We start from the raw sequence: 19,376 nt of genomic DNA, 5'->3' as shown, positions 1-19,376 counted from the left end.
GCCACCACAGTGGAGGACTAGTCAAAGATGGCCACCAGAATAGCATATAGAGAGACAAGAGTGGTAGTCCTTTCTCTGTTGTTGATGTGCCTTAGAGAGTTTAGTTTCCCTTTCTACTCTGGGGCAACTCGAGTTAGTCCATCTTCTGTGTTGCTTTTTGGGGAGGAGAGAGTTTAGCTTTTAGGTTGCGAGGAGAGAGCCTTATCTCTGTTTTGGTGATCCCTGACCGCGTTGGTATGTAGCCTCATGGTCATCTAGTGGGCAGTGGAGGCGATTTATGGCTCCAGTTTATGGCCCCTGCCTGACCGCGTTGGTATGTAGCCTCATGGTCATCTAGTGGGCAGTGGAGGCGATTTATGGCTCCAGTTTATGGCCCCTGCCATTTTAGACAATGGAGAGTGAGAAGAGTGAAAAGACCGCCAAGCCGCGAAGATAACTTGCACGCAAATATTACTATAGGATTCCGGGCAAAGAATGCAAAGCCAGCATGATTGTTTACAATAATAATTATGCGTGCAAATACCTTCAGTACATCGTGGTCATCCTGGTCGTCAGTCTGCACTGAGGCTGTTTAAATCAGGCACAATAAAGCAGATTTGTGCTGTAACTGCCCGATCACGCAGGCAGTGCACACCGGAGACGCCCTGCAATGCCCGACTCGACAGTGTAGCGGCGGGCAGTTGGGGGCCAGTCTCTATTTTCGCTGATCCTTGGGGGGGGGGGGGGGGGGAGGGGTAGGGGGGCATCCGGCTGAACCAAAAGGTATGCTCCGCGATCCCAAGAGAGTCTCCACGGGGGGGGGGGGGGGTCTCTTCTGCTTCGCTCCCGCCCGGCCGCTCCGACGATGTTGTCTGGGGAGAGACGCCGAGCCTACCTCGGCAGCAGGACACCAGTGCTCCCATTGGCTCGACAACAGATCTCCCACGCTGCGTCCAGTCCGGGGTCCTCGGGCAGGACGGGGGCGAACAAGGTGGAAAATGCAGGCGGGCAGGACACCTCTGCAGTCCCCCGCCGCATCCAGTCCGGGGACCACAGGCAGGACGGGGACGGGGAGGGGGGGGGGGGGGAAAATCAAGGCGGTGAATGCAGGCGGGCAGGACACCTCCGCAGTCCCTCGCCGCGTCCCGTCCGGGGACCACAGGCAGGACGGGGGCGATCAAGGTGGTGAATGCCGGCGGGCAGGACACCTCCGCAGCGGGCTCCAGTCGTCCGTCCGGAGCCTCTCGACGTCGGCCCATCAGGTGGCCGCAGCAAGGGTCCAGGCTCGGGTCCACACCCACAAAGTCCGGCACTATTGACGGCGACCCCAGGCGAGTCGGACACCTCCGGAGCACCGCAACCGCCCAAGTCACAGGCGACCACAACGTGCACCAGTCGTCCCTCCCGGCAACAAGCATCCGTGCCGTGCCCAACAGATGGTCAGGGGCAGCCCAGGGTCCGCAGAAGAAGGTGGGGGTGACTCGGTCCTCTTCTGCGACGTCCGCAGCCTCCGGTCAGATCGTGGACCCTCAGAAAGTTCCAGCCTCCGCCAACAAACAGGTAGGGATGTTATTGTTCAAATCCAGTTACTTGAGGTAGTTGAGGTTCGAATCCAGTTACATGTGGCGTTGCTCGAGATGCTGGAGATGCTGCTGGGTGCTAACATGGATAAAATCCAGAAATGGGATCCCAAGCACTCGGAGCTCTTACCAAGAGCTCCTACCCGGCGGCCATCTTCCAAACCAGTTGCTTGAGATATTTGCCTGCTGTGCTGGACCATAATAGAAATGGGTGTGGCCATGACGAGCTGAGCTCGTCATGAGCACACGAGCACTGTGCCTCATGACGAGCTGAGCTCGTCATGACTAGCTGAGCTCGTCATGAGCAAAGAAGGGGTTAAGGGGAGGACTCAACAGGTAGATACACGGAACAGAAAAACATGTTTTGGCAAATTATAAATGAGCAAGCACCGGCAGTGGAAATAAAACCTAGAACTTTATGGAAAGCATGCGGCACACATCTTGTTAATAGTTATTTGTTTCTTTGCTCCGGTATCCTAAGACACTAACTATTCGTTAGATCTAGGTTTTGACATTACATCTGCCAATTAGATCTATTGTAATTTGGGCAGAGTGAGCATGGAGTTTGCGCCTTTTAACCAGTGGCTTATTTTGACACGCCTCACTCAGCCAATGGCTTACCACTTTGTCAATCACTTCTTGGCTCGGCCCAAAGGAGCCTTTCTCTCGCATTGGATAGGGGATTTGCATTGAATTGCACAAGGGGCTGCTTTACATCTATTCTCTGCTAGCTTCTTGGCGCTCATTCCTGCCCCTTTCACTTTCCACAGTGGCGTTTCCTCCTGCTGGCACCCCTCTGCCCTCCCTCTATGGTTTTGTCTCGCTCTTCTGTTTTGTCCGCCTGCCACAACCACTTGTTTATCCTTCTTTTCCCTGTGTGTGCCTTGTTCCCTCTGCCTGACATCACCTCTCATTCTTCCTCCCTTTTATCTCGGTGTTCCACTGACTTCCCTTTCCCTTCCGGTGGCTACTAAGTGCCACCAGAACTTGCACAGAAGCAAAAGACTGCACGTATTAAAGGCTCTCCTGCCCTCACTACAGTCTTCTTTTTTGTGACCTATGTTTTTAAATGTCTGGCAAACTTTTCAACAGAGCCTAAATTTGTGTGGAACATGCTGAACACAAGTTTTCAACTGTCACCTGCACACAGGGTTACTCCTCAATGCAAACATTTTTAACCTTTGTTTTTATAAGCGGATATATAATCCTTTCTGCAGGGTCAGCTGAGATTTTTCACCTCTTGCTGTATCCTTTATTTTTTTTGGCTGTAGAACTCTGTGAACTTTACCCCCCGCTGTCCAGTGATAAAGTTCTAGTGCTCCCTCTTTCAACATGGTGAAATTGGCACACACCTGAGTGGCACATTTAGCTTACCTGTAAGTCCATAGTATATAGTACAAAGGGCATCCAGGGCTTCCAAGTTAAATGTCACTACTGGACTGCAGCATTCATTGTGCCATCCGCTACAGTGACATTGGAAGCATGACTACATGCTTGCCATTTGTAGCCTGGCTGTTGCAGTTATAAACAGCAAATTCCACTTGTCAAAATAACACTTTTTGACAGGGCAATATATTCTGTTAAGTAATTATAACTCACCCCCATGTAGGCCTCATAGTCCAAAAGGCACCATGTACGGTATTTAAAAGTAGGACATTTTGGAATGTAATGTTAAACAAGTCTTTAGAGTGAAAGGCCCAAAAGCTATTTTCAATGTAGCAAGGCTGACTGTTCCATAGAAAAACGCTGCGTTATATTACATCTAATAATGCAAATTTTTGGTTAGAAAACTAGTAGAAATATAAGTATACAATTATTTTGGTATTAAAAATCCAATTCAATGTGAGCATCACTTTTTAAAAATAAATATTAAGGAAAAGATATTTTCAGAATGTTACATTTTCCCTGGTTAAAAAGCCTATGGAGGACCGTTTACAATCGTACTCCCGCTTCTGCCATTCACTGTTTAGCATAGGTGAGAAATGTCTCCTAGAGGCAAGCAACAGGCTGACCTGAATCGGTACAGATGACCCCTCTGAACCAGACGGAGTATGCATTGTGTGGCTGTAAGCATCCTTTGATATTACAGCTTCAACCCCTGATTGAATGTCGAATCCTGCTTGACAGGCCTGCTAAGATTTTTAATATAACACTTGGGGCGCACCTAAAGGGATGGGAGGCATGACACCAAAGCAATTCTTGTGTTACCACTATCTGGTTGCTGGAAAACACTGCTTTGTTCCACCAGATTTTCATCGCTGGGATTACTGAGGGTACAGTGATTGTTTCAAACTGGATTTGTGATGATGGCTGTAGGAAGACACTAGGTTTATTATAGTACACTCCCCAGACAAACACCCCCCCGCCCCCTGACAAACAACCCACAGCCCTCAGAGCCTAGGTTTAGAGTGGCTGAAGACTTCTGCCATCTTGAAAATGCCCAAAGTGGGGGAGCAGAATGGGATATGATGCAGGATGGGCCAGAAAAATGAACTCCGGATAAGGTAATACTGGATAACTAGTTAAATGAAAATGCTGATTGTTGACCAATGTGATACACAGTAAAGAAATACACCATGTACTGTGTGTTGCAATTTGTGGGTTTTATGTGTTTAATTAGCACATTGTTATGCACACATTCTGATGCTTCAATTGACATGCGGTGTCTGTGGTGGTATAGGTGTAAGACCCCACATGGTGTGATCAATCAATGAATGAATCAGGCGTTTATTAAGCGCGACTACTCATCCGTGAGGGTCTCAAGGCGCTGAGGGTGCAGGGTAGCAGGCTCCAGTGCTGGGGAGGGGGGTTCGGAGAGCCAGGTTTTTAGGTTTCTTACGAAGGTGGGGAGCGCTGCTGTCTGTCTGAGGTGGAGCGGAAGGGCGTTACAGGCCTTGGCTGCGAGGAAGGAGAAGGAACGGCCTCCCGATCCGGTTTTTCTGGTGCGTGGAACTACGGCATAGTGGAGCTGGGCTGTTCGCAGGGCTCTTTGGGGTGCGTGGAATTCGAGTCTGCTGTTCATGTATGCTGGTCCGGTGTTATGGAGGGCCTTGTGTGCGTGGGTGAGCATCTTGAAGGTGACTCTTGCTTTGACGGGGAGCCAGTGCAGTGTGCGAAGGTGCTGGGAGATGTGGCTGTGTTTTGGCAGGTTGAGAACCAGTCTTGCGGTGGCGTTCTGGACGTTCTGTAGCTTGTGAGTGAGGTTTTTGTTTATGTCGGAGTAGAGTGCGCTGCCGTAGTTTAGTCTGCTGGTGACCAAGGCGGGTGTGACAGTTTTCCTGTGTTCAGGGGGGATCCATTTGAAGGTCTTGGGTAGGAAGCGGAGGGTGTGGAAGCAGGAGGAAGTGACTAAGTTGATATGGCGGTCCATTTTGAGCTCGGAGTCCAGGATGATTCCCAGTTTGCGTGCGTAGTACGTGGGGGTGAGAGGGTTTCAAAAGGCCCGAGGCCACCAGGTGTCGTTCCAGGCATTGGGTTTTGGTCTCATGATGAGTACTTCCGTCTTGTTGGTGTTGGGCAGAGAGGAAGGAGTTGATCCAGTCGAGGGTGTTGCCCTGGATCCCTGCGTCGTCAAGTCTGCGTATTAGGGTGCAGTGGGAGACTGTGTCAAAGGCCGCTGTGAGGTCGAGGAGGATGAGGGCTGCTGTTTCCCCTTTGTCCAGTAGGGTGCGGATGTCGTCTGTTGGGGTGGAGGAGGGCGGTTTCCGTGCTGTGGTTTTTACTGAAGATTGATTGGGAGGAGTCGAGGATGTTGTGCTATTCGATGAAAGTGGCGAGTTGGCTGTTGATGGCTTTCTCAGGGAACGAGAGCAGGGTCTGTAGTTTTTTAGGTCAGTGGGTTCCGCCAAGGGTTTCTTCAGAAGGGGGTTGACCTCGGCGTGTTTCCAGTCGTCGGGGAAGGAGGCGGTCACCAGGGAGCTGCTGATAGTGTGACGGAGTATGGGTGCAATGGTGTCGGCAGCTCTGTTGAAGATGTGGTGGGGGAAACGGTCCGAGGGGGCCCCGGAGTGGATTGAGTTGATTGTTTTCATAGTGTCATCGTGGTGTGGGCTGTCCAGCTGTCTATCGTTGGTTTCCCGGGGTGGTTGGTGTGGGTTCTGTGTGTTGGTTGTCTACGTCGAAGTTGTCGTAGATGCTCTTGATTTTGTGGTGGAAGAAGGTGCGGAGTTTGTCACAGAGTTCTTGTGATGGGGGATGTCAGTAGAATCCATGGTGGGTTTGACGAACTCCTTGATGATGTTGAAAGGTTCTTTGCTATTGTGTGCATGTGTGAAGATTCTGTCTCCAATCACTTTTTTCCCCGTTTTCCTGATTAGTTAGTGGTGGGCGTTGGTGGCAGCTTTGAAGTTGTTGTGAGATTCTGCAGATTTGGTGTTTCTCTAGGATTTTTCGAGGCGGCGGCAGGTGCATCTGGACTCTCGGATTTCGGAGGTGAACCATCTGGCTTTCTTGACGTGGGTGTTGTTGGGTTTGCTTGAGGGGGGCTATGGTGTTGGTGCAGTCGGAGATCCATCTGTGCAGGGTTTGGGCTGCTGTGTTGGGCTCGTCGTGACAGTTGTTTAAACCATTTTTGTTGCCTTCTTATGCTCTTATGCTTATAAGTTTGTAGACAAAGCATCTAAGAAGCTTGTTTGATTTGTACCTACATTACCATGTTGAACTGAGGTTTCAGGATAAAAACAATTACTTATTTCTAAGGCAAAGAAGGTTTCTTCAGAGTTGACTGCAGAGTATACACCAGCATGGGACAAATAGTCTGAGCACATTTGAGTAATTATAGGTTTGCATGTGTTAGCACAATAAAACCAGACCTCTTCACTTTACCAATCCCTGCTCCTTTAGATACAAGTTCTGATATCACACATTTTTCTGAACCAAAACTCACATTACGGCAATCTCCCAAAATTAACCTATAGGACCATATTACAGGTATATAACAAGTTGGGTGGTACTCAATGGTAACAGCAGGGGTAGAGATGTTACAAAAGAAAATCTAGCTCTGCAAACTGAGGTAACAAAGCTGGCCCTTGGCCAGTTTTTCCGCCAAGCTTTATTATTTCTGCTAGCAGAAGAGAGCCTGAGACCAGTTTACCCATGAAGATTTCCTCTCTCCTTACTTTTACTACTCATCTCACTCCACTAAAGGAAGAAATCCCTAGAAGAGTATGCTGGACTGATACAACATGCCTTTGCTGCACCTGTGCAAGTGAAGCAGACTGTATGTACCAGTAAAAGATTTAAGAAAGCAGACGTTAGCAAACTAGTATATACTGAAAAGCATATAAATGAGCGGCCATCCATCATTGTTAATGTGCACATACACAACGTCAAAGCAACAACAATTAGGAGTAAAACGTTAACCAGACTGAAACATGTGGAAACTTGATGGTCACAAGGATATTTGCACAAAATCGACTTAAATACAGAAATATTACAAACAAAGTAGATTTTCCTGTTTCTATAGATGGAGAAAACATGCAAACCTAACTTACTTGATAATTCCTGAATATTAATTCAGGATTGAAGTAGAGTTGGAAAGGTGTGATTAACTCCAACTGCTGTAATCAAAAAATAAAATACGATTAATACCTTGGCTTTAAAATAATTTTGTTATAACAGCATAGTGGAGTGCATTTTCTCTACATAGCTTGCTTGACCTCCAAAGAAAGAACAGTTCACTTTACCACTAGCTAAACACAAAATCCAAAGAAACAATCCTCAAATTCTGTTTCTAGAAAGAAGCCAAACATTTGCCATGTGACAGGAAGGTACGGGTCTAGCTCAAAACACAGCTAGGGCAGGAAAGAAATTAAGTGCTTGGATTATTTCCAGCATATCACCCATACAGGAAACATCCATTTATAGAAGTACATTCTGCAACGTAAAGAAAAATGCTATCTCAGTCTAAACTGTCCTTTTCTCTTTAATCAGCAGGTGCCATACGACACACAGAAGATAGGGGTGGGTTGGGAAGCTGGTGAAATGTCTTAGCAGGTCTGTTACAGTTTATTGTACACTTCGAGTACCACTCACCAGAGCCGCAATAATGTAATGGAAACTACTGGCATTTCTCAGCAGTGCTGCTACAATGTAGTGATGCAAACAAAAATACATTAGTGGCCAATACATGCATTTCTTAGCACAAATGTTTTTGTTTAAATCTTTTTTTTATTAACATTTTGTACATTTTAAGCACATAGACAGAACCGTGTTCATACAGCCAAAAGTGAACAGTGGTTGTCAACTGTAAATTTTTTTGCACAAATGTTATACTTTAAATGGGACAGCAATGAGCGTCTCAGCACTACGAGCACTTCTCACAATGCTGCTATGCTTTAAAGGAGTCAACGTGTGGGCAGCTCAGCAGTTTCCAAACGTTTAACGAGCTAGTTTTGGCTCTTCTCAGCAGACACAAACTTGTAGCGAGAGAGTATGAGCTTCTCGGAAGAGCTGTATGTTTCTTTTCTATACATTTTCTTTTTTTTTTATTGGAAATTGAAATAATTACATGAACCCTCTTTATTAGCTCTCCATCCCCTTTCTACATGGAAGTAATTCAGTTTGTGACCTATCAAATGTGTGGGTTGAGATGAAACACACTTCATAGGTCATTATTCATACTTTTCAGCAGTACTGCCATACATTTAACAAGGTAGTTTTGCAAAGCACACAGTTTTATGAAGTCTGAAAATGCACACATTACCAGACAAGAAGCACCATACGAGAAAGAGCGTAGAAGGAAATAAAGCGGATTTCTGAAAGGCACAGGACTGAAATGGCGCTGCGGAACAATGCAATCGGTCTCGCCTTTGGGATCTTATATGTATATAGCTATTTAGCACATTAACCTGGGTGCCGAAGCATCTACTGTTCTTTAACATGGAGGGAAAGAAAGGACCAAACTGCCTGACACGTACATTGAGAGAAATATTGCCTTTCAGCTGGAAATGGTATAGTCCAAATCACTCTGTTTTTAATATAAAATCAGGGCCTTTGGTGGTCGTATCACTGAAAATACAAGATTTGAAAAAAATATTATTGTCTATGGGTGCTCCTGGAAGACAATATCTATGGACTGGAATCTAGAGAATGCTAAAGTGATTCTGATCTCTGCTGGTCGTTTTCTATAAAGAAAGTTAAATAGAGGCGGTTGTGTAGAAAAATAAAAACAATAAAGTCCCTCAGCAAAAAGCAATTCTGATATTTTACTGACCTCTACTGGTCGCTTTTTACCAAGACAGTTAAATAGAGGTAGTTGAACAATCAGAAAGCAATTCTGGTATTTTACCTACCTCTAGTGGTCGTTTTCTATTAAGACAATTAAATAGAGACAGTTGAACAGAAAAAAAGTCCTAAGCGGAAGCAGACAAGTCCTAGGGCTGATCTCCACGGCCCACATAGTACATACACACAAGTATATACAAGAGGTCTCGAATGCTTGACCTAAAAAACAAACGTGGCCTGGTGAAAAATGCATATATCAGCAGCTGAAGGAGACATGGTATAGCACCTCACAACCATAGTCTCTCCTACCCTGCTGCAAAACTGAATGACTAGCAGCCCAATAGTGTGTCCAATCACATTCACAACACCCGTTAAGGCATCCAGCTTTCATAAAAAATCCTTGCCCATCAAAACAATGGTACGAGTCAGTCATCTTAATTAGCTAACAGTTCTTGGGTCCTAGATTGCCTTTTGAATTGCTAAAAATAACAACTGACTTCAGCTCTTTAAACAACCTCCCTGATACAACCACTGCTCTCCGTTTCGACATATAGACGCATTTTTTTCAACACCTCTTACGACAAACTTGTATTAACTTGCTATTGGAACACAGTTCCTCTTCTGGGATGCCACACCAGACTGTTTTACTCTGCTCCCAAATATAAAGCATACATTTCCATTTAAAGGGGAGCACCTAAGAAAATGGAAAGCCTACTGGCGCGCTCCAGTGACATGTTATTGAATACTGTTACGAGAACCACCTGAGCTTCTTCACTCTGCATTTGATCCATCATCTGCAAATGGCCGATCAATTCACTGCCTGATGCCTGCTGACCGTGGTTATGCCAAATGAATCAATGCACCTGCTACGCTAGCAGTCCTTTGTTGCCACACACACAGTGACAACCTGCTCTCAACCCCCCACTTATTCCTTATCTGCAAATGCCATTGCACCTGCATTGTTTGCACAGAGCATACGTTTTTTTTTTAAGACAGAAAGAAGAACGACTACTCTTTCCCTGTTTATGCTACTTTGACAGTCGTCCTCCCCACCACTCTCATCCTACTTCTGTCTTTTGGTTGGGTGATCATCATCCGCGGCTTGCTCAACACTCTTGCATCTCTCCTTTAGTCTCCAGCATGGATAATTCGATTCAGTACACCCTCCTTCCTCAACATGCCATGCACTCTTGCAAATGTGCCTGCGTCTTGCCCCACTTATTTCATGAACATAAACATACAGCTCTTGCATATGCTGCTTATCCGTCGGTGATTGGCAACTCGTGGCCAGGCTCTTCATAGGGCTCTTGCCTAGAATTGCCTGCTTTGCTGAATGGCAAGCCAGTCCAGTCTTACAGGGACTTCCTGCAAGTACGCCATGGACAGTAAAATGCTGCAAGACCACCACACCTTAATGCCTCGACAAAACGTGGTATCTAAATATCTAAAATAATGTCTCCACTACAGAAAACTATAATGTAGTCTAATGCTAAGGGCAATCTTAAACATTCTACTACAAAACAGATAAACATAAAAGAAAAGGCACATTTTATTTGCATTGTTTCCTCCATCACTATCACACGTGTCAATGTATTTTCTGCGTCCCACTACACACTACCCTCTACGGATCGAATTCCATTACATGGTGTCATAACATACCACAGCAGGAAGCCCTTCAGACAGACAGCAATGCCACACTAAGCACAGGACGTCACATCCCAATAGGACTGGGCTGTTCTATGACAACTCTAACCCTTCACACAGGAGCAATCAGGGGGTTATCTTAATTCCAACCCTTGAAGCTTCTCTCTTACATACCCTAGGCGGCACTTAGGTAGTGCACATCTGTAAGAGGTGCCTGGTTGCCCAGAAAGCAGACAGCCATACGGGATGCAATTTGGCATCCCTCGATCAATAGCCGAATAGGTCATACGCGATTCTCAGGGTGTAGCGTCAGATCGAACAGTTCCCTTTCTTTTGGATGAGGAAATCAGTGCTCTCCACAACGCCACAAGTGGCCAAGGTACAAAATCAACAATACTTTCAGCTGCACAAGGTTTTACCCATCTTACGCTTCTTACCACGGCCGCCGTGGTGAGCACACAGGCTGTGGTGTAGGCTCTTGTCACCACAGGGATGTCCAGGTACTCCTGCCGCAGCGATTGATACGCCATCTTGGGCACGTCACCTTTACTTCCGGCGCTCCATCCTCAAAGTTCTAGGGGCAACGTTTTCTCACTGACAGTCTGAGACAAAGGGCGTGGTCTCACATAAAGCAGCCTGTGTGATTAAGCCATGCGAAAAGGACATGTTGGAGATTAGCGATTGGTCCGCGTGTTCCTCAAGGCGGGTTTTAATTCGACAGGAAAATTTGTAAACGAACCACTTTGCTGGCTGTTGATTGGAGAATGTCACAGTCAATAAAAGGGTTTGCCGTAGTTCACAAAAGTAAAGGACTAAATGGATCAACGTTGTCAGCTTCATTAGACAACACCCCCAATCTAAAATGGCCTCGGCCGCAATGATCCGGAGATAGGACTAACATATAATGCTGTGAACCCGATTTAAAATTTCAAAGATCCTAAAGCTCTCCACTTATTTTATTACATAGATTATCCGAAAAATGTTTGAAAACATTTACGTTTGAAAAATGAGTAGACAAAACGTTGTTCTTTTTATTTTAATTACAATGACAAAATAAATATTTTGGGGGTTATAGTTAGAAACAGCTATTAGCAGAAGCAATGTGCTTTGTTTTATAAAATGTAGTCAGGTTCACGGATCTCCCCAGTTGTGTTTCATTTTAACATGGACGCCACGTATACTCCGAAGACGACGGACTATTCCGCGCGCTTTCCTTGGACGTAATACGCAGTGCCGCTCAGGTCAGACGTCGGAAGTTGCCTTTAAATGAGTTTCGACCATTAAACTCGCAAAGGTAAGGTCTAATAAGTAACAGACGATCGTAGGGCGATGGCAGATATTGTAGTTCAGTGTTAGGCTACGGCTGTGTTGGTCATTTTACAATTATGTTTTATATTTGCGACTCTCCTTTCTGTTAAAAGAGACAGCGTGTTTGTCATTTCAGGTTGCACCAACGTGGTGTGGGGGGCGCAACTAGATCTGAACTTTGGGGGTTGTACTTTGAGGTTGTGGTGGGGCTACCACTTCACGAAATGGGTACAGAACATTCTCAGAACCAGTATGAGAGCGCACATTGCTAATAAGTCTGGCTAAGCTATCCGAACAGCATTTGTGCATACCCGTATTTTCATGATTCAGCACGTTAACGCTAGATCTATTGTATTGGCTTTGCCAATAATTTCATTGCCATTGAGCAACACTGGAGCGTCGAGAGTATCCAGCAGGCCTGCGTACATTAGACGTCTGCAGGATGTTTCATACCCATTGAATCATGTCCCTGTATGCACGTCTTGCACACAGAAAAGAAAGCCTTTTTGTAAAAGTGTATTTTCTTACAAAAAGCAACATAAGCCCGATAATAAATGCTTCAGGGATCTAGAGGATGTATATGGGGGGATCGTCCAGTAAACACAAGAAAGTTCCCTACACAGGCATCGAGAAGTAGACTTGTGTGAACCCTATTAAAGATGTGGCACATGTACCGGGATAGAGAAAATGATATGGCGATTCAGTGTGAATGTCAGAAAATGAGGGGGTTCACAAAGAGTGCAAAAGGAAGGGGCATTCACAGACTGGAATAAACCGGATAACTTAATGTAAAAAGATAATTGGCATGTGTTTACATTGTTATAGCACAGATTTAGCTGGGGAGAAACGGAATGTTGCCCATTTCTGAGGCTTGACACCATGTTTGCGGTCATAGAAAGTCTTGTACTTGGTTCGGTGAGAGGCAATCTTGTCTTTAGCCATAGTTAAATCATGTTCCACACTCTCGCCTCCTCCTATTCAATTAGGGAAGATTTTGGTACTTGGTTTCCTCCTTTTTAGGGAAGAAACGGAGGAAATTCCGTTGACTTGGTTAGGGTTTGTATGGTATGCAACATCTTTTGCATTGTCCGATCTACAGGTAAGCGATTGGCAAACACAAGTTCAATGTTTCCTTTAACCCATTGGGCGCGGCCGCGATTCTGCGCCTGTGCGGCACATTCCGATCGCAATTGCGGTCATGACGGCCGGGAGCCGTCATCAGCACACGAGCACTGTGTGCCATGACGGCTCCCGGCCGTCATCAGCATGGAAGGGGTTAACCATTCTATTGATTCTTTCAACCTAGCCATTGGCACGTGGACAATATAGAGCAGTCCTGAGATGTGTTATGGCTAATTTGGATAAGAAGTCTGTTATGGCTGAAGAGGTGAATTGCACTCTATTATCTGTAACTATGGTGGATGGAAAGCCTTCTGTGGCGAAAGTCTCTCTCAGAAAGTCCATTAGGGTCTCAGTGGTGATCTGGTTTACCATTCTTGTAACAAGCCAATGGGATTGGTAATTGATTAACACAAATACAAATCATTTAATAACGCCTTTTTTGTAGGTAGGACCTATAAAGTCTAGTGTGAGTTTCTCCAAGGGTTATCAGGTATGGAAAATGGAGATAACAGAACCTTACGGATAATTTAGGCCCATCGCTATTGGCAAATATAATGCAATTTTTTACTTTTGCTTCCACTAATGAATCCATGTTGGGAAACCAATATCGTTCCTGGAGTCTAGATTTGTGAAACTCCTCCCCACGTGACCTTTGTGTACCAGATCCACAACTTTGTCTTTCAATTCCTCTGGGTGTATTAACTTATCGTTCCTTTATATAAGGTCCTGGTTCAAGTTTATTTCATGATGAATTTTCATTGACGTTACTGTGTGTTTTTAGACAACCTTGTAACATGTATGCATTGAGTTGAACTAAGGTAGCATCATGGGCAGAACTCTCCGAACACTCTGTAGAGTTTATGGCTCAAGAATGGATTTCCAATATGGAGTACTTAGGTGTCTTATACTCTTCCTCTTTGTCAGTCAGTCAGTCAAGAAAACTTTATTTCGGCTATCAGCCATAAAAGCACAAATGATTATAGCATTACATGTATTACAAAAACTAATAATACACGACAATTACACACTTAAAAATAATACAAAGTATCATAAAAAACTGGGAGAGATGGTATATTACAGATTTTTAGACTGTTTTCTGACACCACCACTACTCATCACCCCATAATTAATAACTTTAGGTATCAGCCATTACCAGGTATTCTAAGTACACAATTTAAAAACATTTACAATATATACATTTTAAAAATAATTAAAATTATAAAATAGCTTGGCAAGAAAAGTCAGAGCAATTTTTCTAGTTGGGAGAGTGTGCAAACATTAACTCAGCACCATAGTTAATAGGAGGGCACAGTTGGATTATTTCCAAGCTCCTTTTTTCTTTATAATACAACTACGTATACACCACATCGCAAATAAAAATCTAGAAGTGGTAAGTACAAATAGTGGGGGTGTCTCATAGTTTAATAGCCTAAAGGCCTCAGTGTGGTCTCTAATCCCCTCATTTCTGCAAAGCTGGAGCACCCACTTAGACCGTGACCATCTGTAGGCAGGACAGAAGAGTAGAACATGGAGTTCTGTTTCTTCAGTCAGAGTGTACCCAGGGCAGTTTAGTTTAGTGGCTCCCTTCCATTTATTTGTGAATACTCGGAGCGGGAGCACCCCATGTCTAAATTGCAGAAATATTTTCTTTGCTATAAGAGGTTGAATGCTATCCAGGGCCAACTCTAGCTTGTATTGCTGTTTGAGATCCAGAAACCTGGAGAGCAGTCTACATGAGGTGACGCTCTGCGACAGTTGGGCAAATTTATGTTCTTTATAGGCGAGGAATGGGTACTTTTTGGGAATGGAGGGGCAAGTCGCTTCAGGTGTTAGCCACATATTTGCCCTCCCCAATGCGTACGTGTTCCTAATATGGGACAGCCATGGGATATTCCCTGCACCCAAAATGGACATAACATCCTTCAATTCCTCCCTATAGTTTTCTAGCTCAGGCGTGCTCCATAGCCGGCGCCAGAATAGAAGTGGTCGTGAAGCAATTCTATCAGCTATGGGGCTAATACCCAAATCCATCCTTAAAGGTGTTAGGGGGTTGCTCTTTGGAAGACCCAACAGCTGCCTAAGGAAGATATTCTCTGTTAAAGATAATGTAATGGACAGGCAATGGCCCCAGAGTTCTGCTCCATATAATGATGTTCCCCTTGCCTGGATTTTATATATTTTTGCAGGTGGGCCTACCACTTTTTGAGTGCAATTTTTATGTACGTTTAGAATGCCCCCTATGGACTGTGTCAATTTTAAATTAGCTTTCTTTACTTGGGTCCCCCAGTCCATCTTGTCATTAAGTGTGAGACCCAAGTAATCGAAGATGGACACCCTCTCTAGGGGCCTGCCTTTCATTTGGGGTGTGGGCAGTTGCTATTATTACCATGGAAGACCATATATTTTGTTTTTTGGAGGTTTATCCCCAAATCCCTCTTCCTGCAGAATGAACAGAACTCCAGTACCCACTGCATACACATAGAGGACTTGGACAGTAGCAGCGTATCATCAGCGAACATTAAAGCTGGTATTTTGCGATTCGCTAACCTTGGTGAATCTATATCTTTTACTGCCAGTAGAGTTTCAATTAAACCATTTAAAAAGAGGGAGAACAGAGTCGGGGCTAGCTCACATCCCTGTCTCACTCCTTTCTCTACAGGGAAGGGAGCTGTCAATTCCCCTTTCTTAAAATATCTTATTCTCGCATACGTATCCTGGTGTAAGCTTTTCAGCTGGTGGCAAAGGTATGCTGCTGGTACTCCCATGTCGTGGAGTACGCCCCATAGCTGATCACGCTGCACCATATCGAATGCGGATTTAAGATGCACGAAGGTTAGATAAAGACTGCCACCCTCCAAGATTACAGTTTTCCAATGGATCAATTGCAATCTGAAGAGCTGATCAATAGTTGAGGTTTTAGACCTAAAACCAGCTTGCAAATGTGTTAGTATGTTATTTTCATCCATCCATGATTTCAATCGGCCCAGGAGAACACGGTCGAATATCTTTTGAGTGACATCAATAAGATTTATTGGGCGATAATTTGCCGGATTAAGCAGGGAGCCTTGTTTATAGATAGGAATCATTTCTGCTCCTGCCCAGGTCGGGGGCAATGCCATACCTTGAAGGAAAGTGTTAAATAATGTCCTTAAATAAGGTACTCACACTACTTGTTCATTTCTAAATAGGCAGGGGTGGGGGAATCATATCGCCCGACGCCCGAACCAACTAGAATTTTATGAAGGGCAAGAAGATTTATTGTCTATTTTGTCCGACGGACAAGTAGACATAAAATCACAAAACAAGAAATGAGCTGTTAGCACGCTGGGGCTCACGGGCAATTGAAATGCTGTCAGAAAGACTTTGGAGACCTATGACTGGCTGGAAGCCCATGACTGGGCTCTATCTAGCCAGTGATTGGCAGTGAGTGCCTTAGAAGCTCTCCCCGAGACAGCTGCAGGGGCTTGCAAGCTAATGCTGCTTTATTAGTATTTTAGGACAAGGAATTTGCATCTTTTAATCGTTTTTATTACTGACAGTAAAATTGTTCGAGCGCAATTTTAAATTGTACTTTGGGGGGCTTCCAACTAGAATTAAGTGGGAAAATTACTTGAGGTACACTGACACTCTTATCACGTTCCCTCTTCTAGCCACCACCGACGCAGACGATTTCAGGCGTCGGCCGGCGGTGGGCGCCATCTTAGGAGTAGCGGGGTCAGCGCTCTAGTCGCGCAGGACTCCACCCCTCCCGTGATATTTAATCTGATTGTCTTTGAGGCCGCACTGCCTTAGAAGCTCTCCCCGAGACAGCTGCAGGGGCTGCGAGCTAATGCTGCTTTATTAGTATTTTAGGACAAGGAATTTGCATCTTTTAATAGTTTTTATTACTGACAGTAAAATTGTTCGAGCGCAATTTTAAATTGTACTTTGGGGGGCTTCCAACTAGAATTAAGTGGGAAAATTACTTGAGGTACACTGACACTCTTATCACGTTCCCTCTTCTAGCCACCACCGACGCAGACGATTTCAGGCGTCGGCCGGCGGTGGGCGCCATCTTAGGAGTAGCGGGGTCAGCGCTCTAGTCGCGCAGGACTCCCACCCTCCTCATACTATAATATGTGTGTTATAGCCCGGGGCGGCCGTTCTTTCAGTCTGCTAGCCCCACAGATGTGGAACGCGCTTCCACTCTCACTTCGGGGAGCGACTAGTCTTTTGGACTTCAGGAGAGGTCTTAAAACCTGGTTGTTCACCCAGTAGGCCTCACTAGCTGCTCTTTTTTGTTTCCTTGTGTGTGCGTTGTCTTTTTGTGTTCTTTTTAATTGCGTTATGTTATTCTGAATCTGTTCCCCTTACCCAAAGCGCCGGGACACTCTTTTTGAGTATCCGTTGCGCTATATTAAAAACATAAATAACATAACATAACATAACAAATAGCCAGACGGCGCAGCGGGCTGGCGCAGCGGGCGCGCCGAAGCCGCGCCAAAGCCAAGCCCGTCTGCGCCCGTCTGCGCCCGTCCAAGCCTGGACCGAGCCCAGGGCCACCCCCCCTGCCTCACCAGGAGCACCAAGGTTGGTTTATTCCTCACACGACTTACATGCACTGAACAACACCTTCCATAACACACATGACCCACCGGTGTGTATCTACGTAGATCCTATTGGAGGTCCTTTCATGTGCACCTTCTGTAAAAATACCATACAAGACACACAGACATTTTCCAAACCAATACAGGCAGCACTAGTGAACGCGCGCTCACTACCTTGCCACAAGATTGAAATACTGGAACTGCTTGCTAGTCATGCTATCGACCTCTTGTTTCTGACCGAAACTTGGGGAGATGAAGCCTCAGGTCCAGATTTTAAAGCCGCTATGCCAGAGGATTACTGTGTCTATAGACAAGACCGCAAGGCACCAAAAAAAGGTGGTGGTATCGCCATAATTTATCGCAACACTCTACGAGTAAAAGCTATTGACCTTAAACATGCGACATGTGAGGCTCTGGTATTTACCGTTTTGCTTAATACCAATCAATCATTCACGGGCACACTACTCTACCGTCCCCCAGGTTCTCGTAACGCTTTTTTGTCCCAACTTCATCAAATAAGTGAACTAGCTGCCGAACATAAATACTTCACTATATTGGGTGATTTTAACTTTCATTTAGAATCTCAGACGGACAAAGACACGGCCCAGCTCATCGTGGACCTATCTGCTGTAGAATTAGAACAACTGATAATGACTCCCACACATAAGGCAGGACACACGCTTGACGGTATTTTCTCCAACAATCCTTTTATTACCGTGAACAAAGTACTACCTCTTATTTGGTCTGACCACTCCGTTATATTTTTCGATATCAAAATCAAATCAAAGTCAGGTAAAAATGCTTCACATGATTCTCTTTTAACCACCAGAGATTGGCGAAACTTAGATTACAACCATCTTGATCTGATTCTCACCGATGCGTTTGTACACGCATAGGGGGAAACAGACCCAAATATTGCGGCCGCCACTTACACTTCCATTCTGGAAAGGACGTTTCAAACTCTAGCTCCGCCCAGAATCTCTAAACGTAACAGAAAAATTCCTTCGGCTCCATGGTTCACAGAACAACTTAGGCTACAACGTCAATATTGCCGCAATTTAGAGCGTAACTGGCGCAAACATTACAACACACCAGATAAAACAACCTATAAAGCTGCACTCCTTGATTATAAGCAGAAAATAGCCAGGGAAAAAAACATCTACTACACCACCCAAATAGACCAGGCGAAATGCAGCATGAAAAAGCTCTTTGATGTAGTGAACCACCTTGCAGAACCAGCTCACCCTTCTACTGAAACTTCACAAAGCTTATGTAATAAATTGGCTGACTATTTCTCAGATAAGGTCACCTCTATATTTAAGGACTTCACTCCCAATTCAAACATTATGGTGCCCATGAACACTCAACCAGAGCTGAACTCAGATAATTTCATGGAATTCACTCAGGTACATTCATACCGTATTCACAAACTTATCTTGTCTACCAAATCAGGTTCCCCTCTGGATCCTTGTCATCCCTCCGTACTTCATTCCATTCCAGACACTATTGTTTCACCATTGACTCACATCTGTAATACTATGTTCTCATCTGGCACATATCCTAATATCTGGAAAAATACTATAATAAAACCGTTACTCAAAAAGCCATCACTTGATCCATCTGAGTCCTCCAGCTACCGTCCCATCGCTTCATTGCCTTTCCCAGCTAAGATCTTCGAATCTGTCATGAATGAACAACTATCTGACTACATTCAAGCCAATGACCTACTAGATGACACTCAGTTCGGTTTTCGACAAGGTCATGGGACAGAAACGGCTCTGATCAAGGCCGCTGATGAAATCAGAACTACAATGGACAACGATGGTCAGGCTATTTTGATACTGTTAGATCTATCAGCGGCTTTCGACACGGTCGATCACTCTACTTTGATCGGCCGTGTCGAGGCCATCGGTATCAAACACAAGGCGAAGGA

General features: G+C 45.1%; 2 protein-coding genes across 2 annotated transcripts in view; one reads left to right on the top strand and one right to left on the bottom strand.

Moving 5' to 3' along the window:
* Positions 1-11,051, bottom strand: part of DERL2 (derlin 2) — a 52,751-nt gene extending 41,700 nt beyond the window's left edge. Inside the window, exons 1-2 of the mRNA XM_078679695.1 lie at positions 10,865-11,051; positions 7,052-7,117 (exon numbers count right to left, since the gene is read on the bottom strand). Of these exons, the coding sequence (XP_078535821.1) occupies positions 7,052-7,117; positions 10,865-10,957 (159 nt within the window). The 5' untranslated portion in view covers positions 10,958-11,051. The remainder of the gene's footprint in view (positions 1-7,051; positions 7,118-10,864) is intronic.
* Positions 11,052-11,592: 541 nt separating this feature from the next.
* MIS12 (MIS12 kinetochore complex component) overlaps positions 11,593-19,376 on the top strand; it is a 43,468-nt gene continuing 35,684 nt past the window's right edge. Inside the window, exon 1 of the mRNA XM_078679693.1 lies at positions 11,593-11,721. The gene's annotated coding sequence lies outside the window, so the exon portion shown is untranslated. The remainder of the gene's footprint in view (positions 11,722-19,376) is intronic.

Source organism: Lissotriton helveticus, chromosome 3_1, assembly GCF_964261635.1.
Source record: "Lissotriton helveticus chromosome 3_1, aLisHel1.1, whole genome shotgun sequence".
Classification (NCBI taxonomy): Eukaryota; Metazoa; Chordata; class Amphibia; order Caudata; family Salamandridae; genus Lissotriton; species Lissotriton helveticus.
The sequence above is the reverse complement of the archived record's forward strand: the minus strand, read 5'-3'. Positions and strand labels throughout refer to the sequence as shown.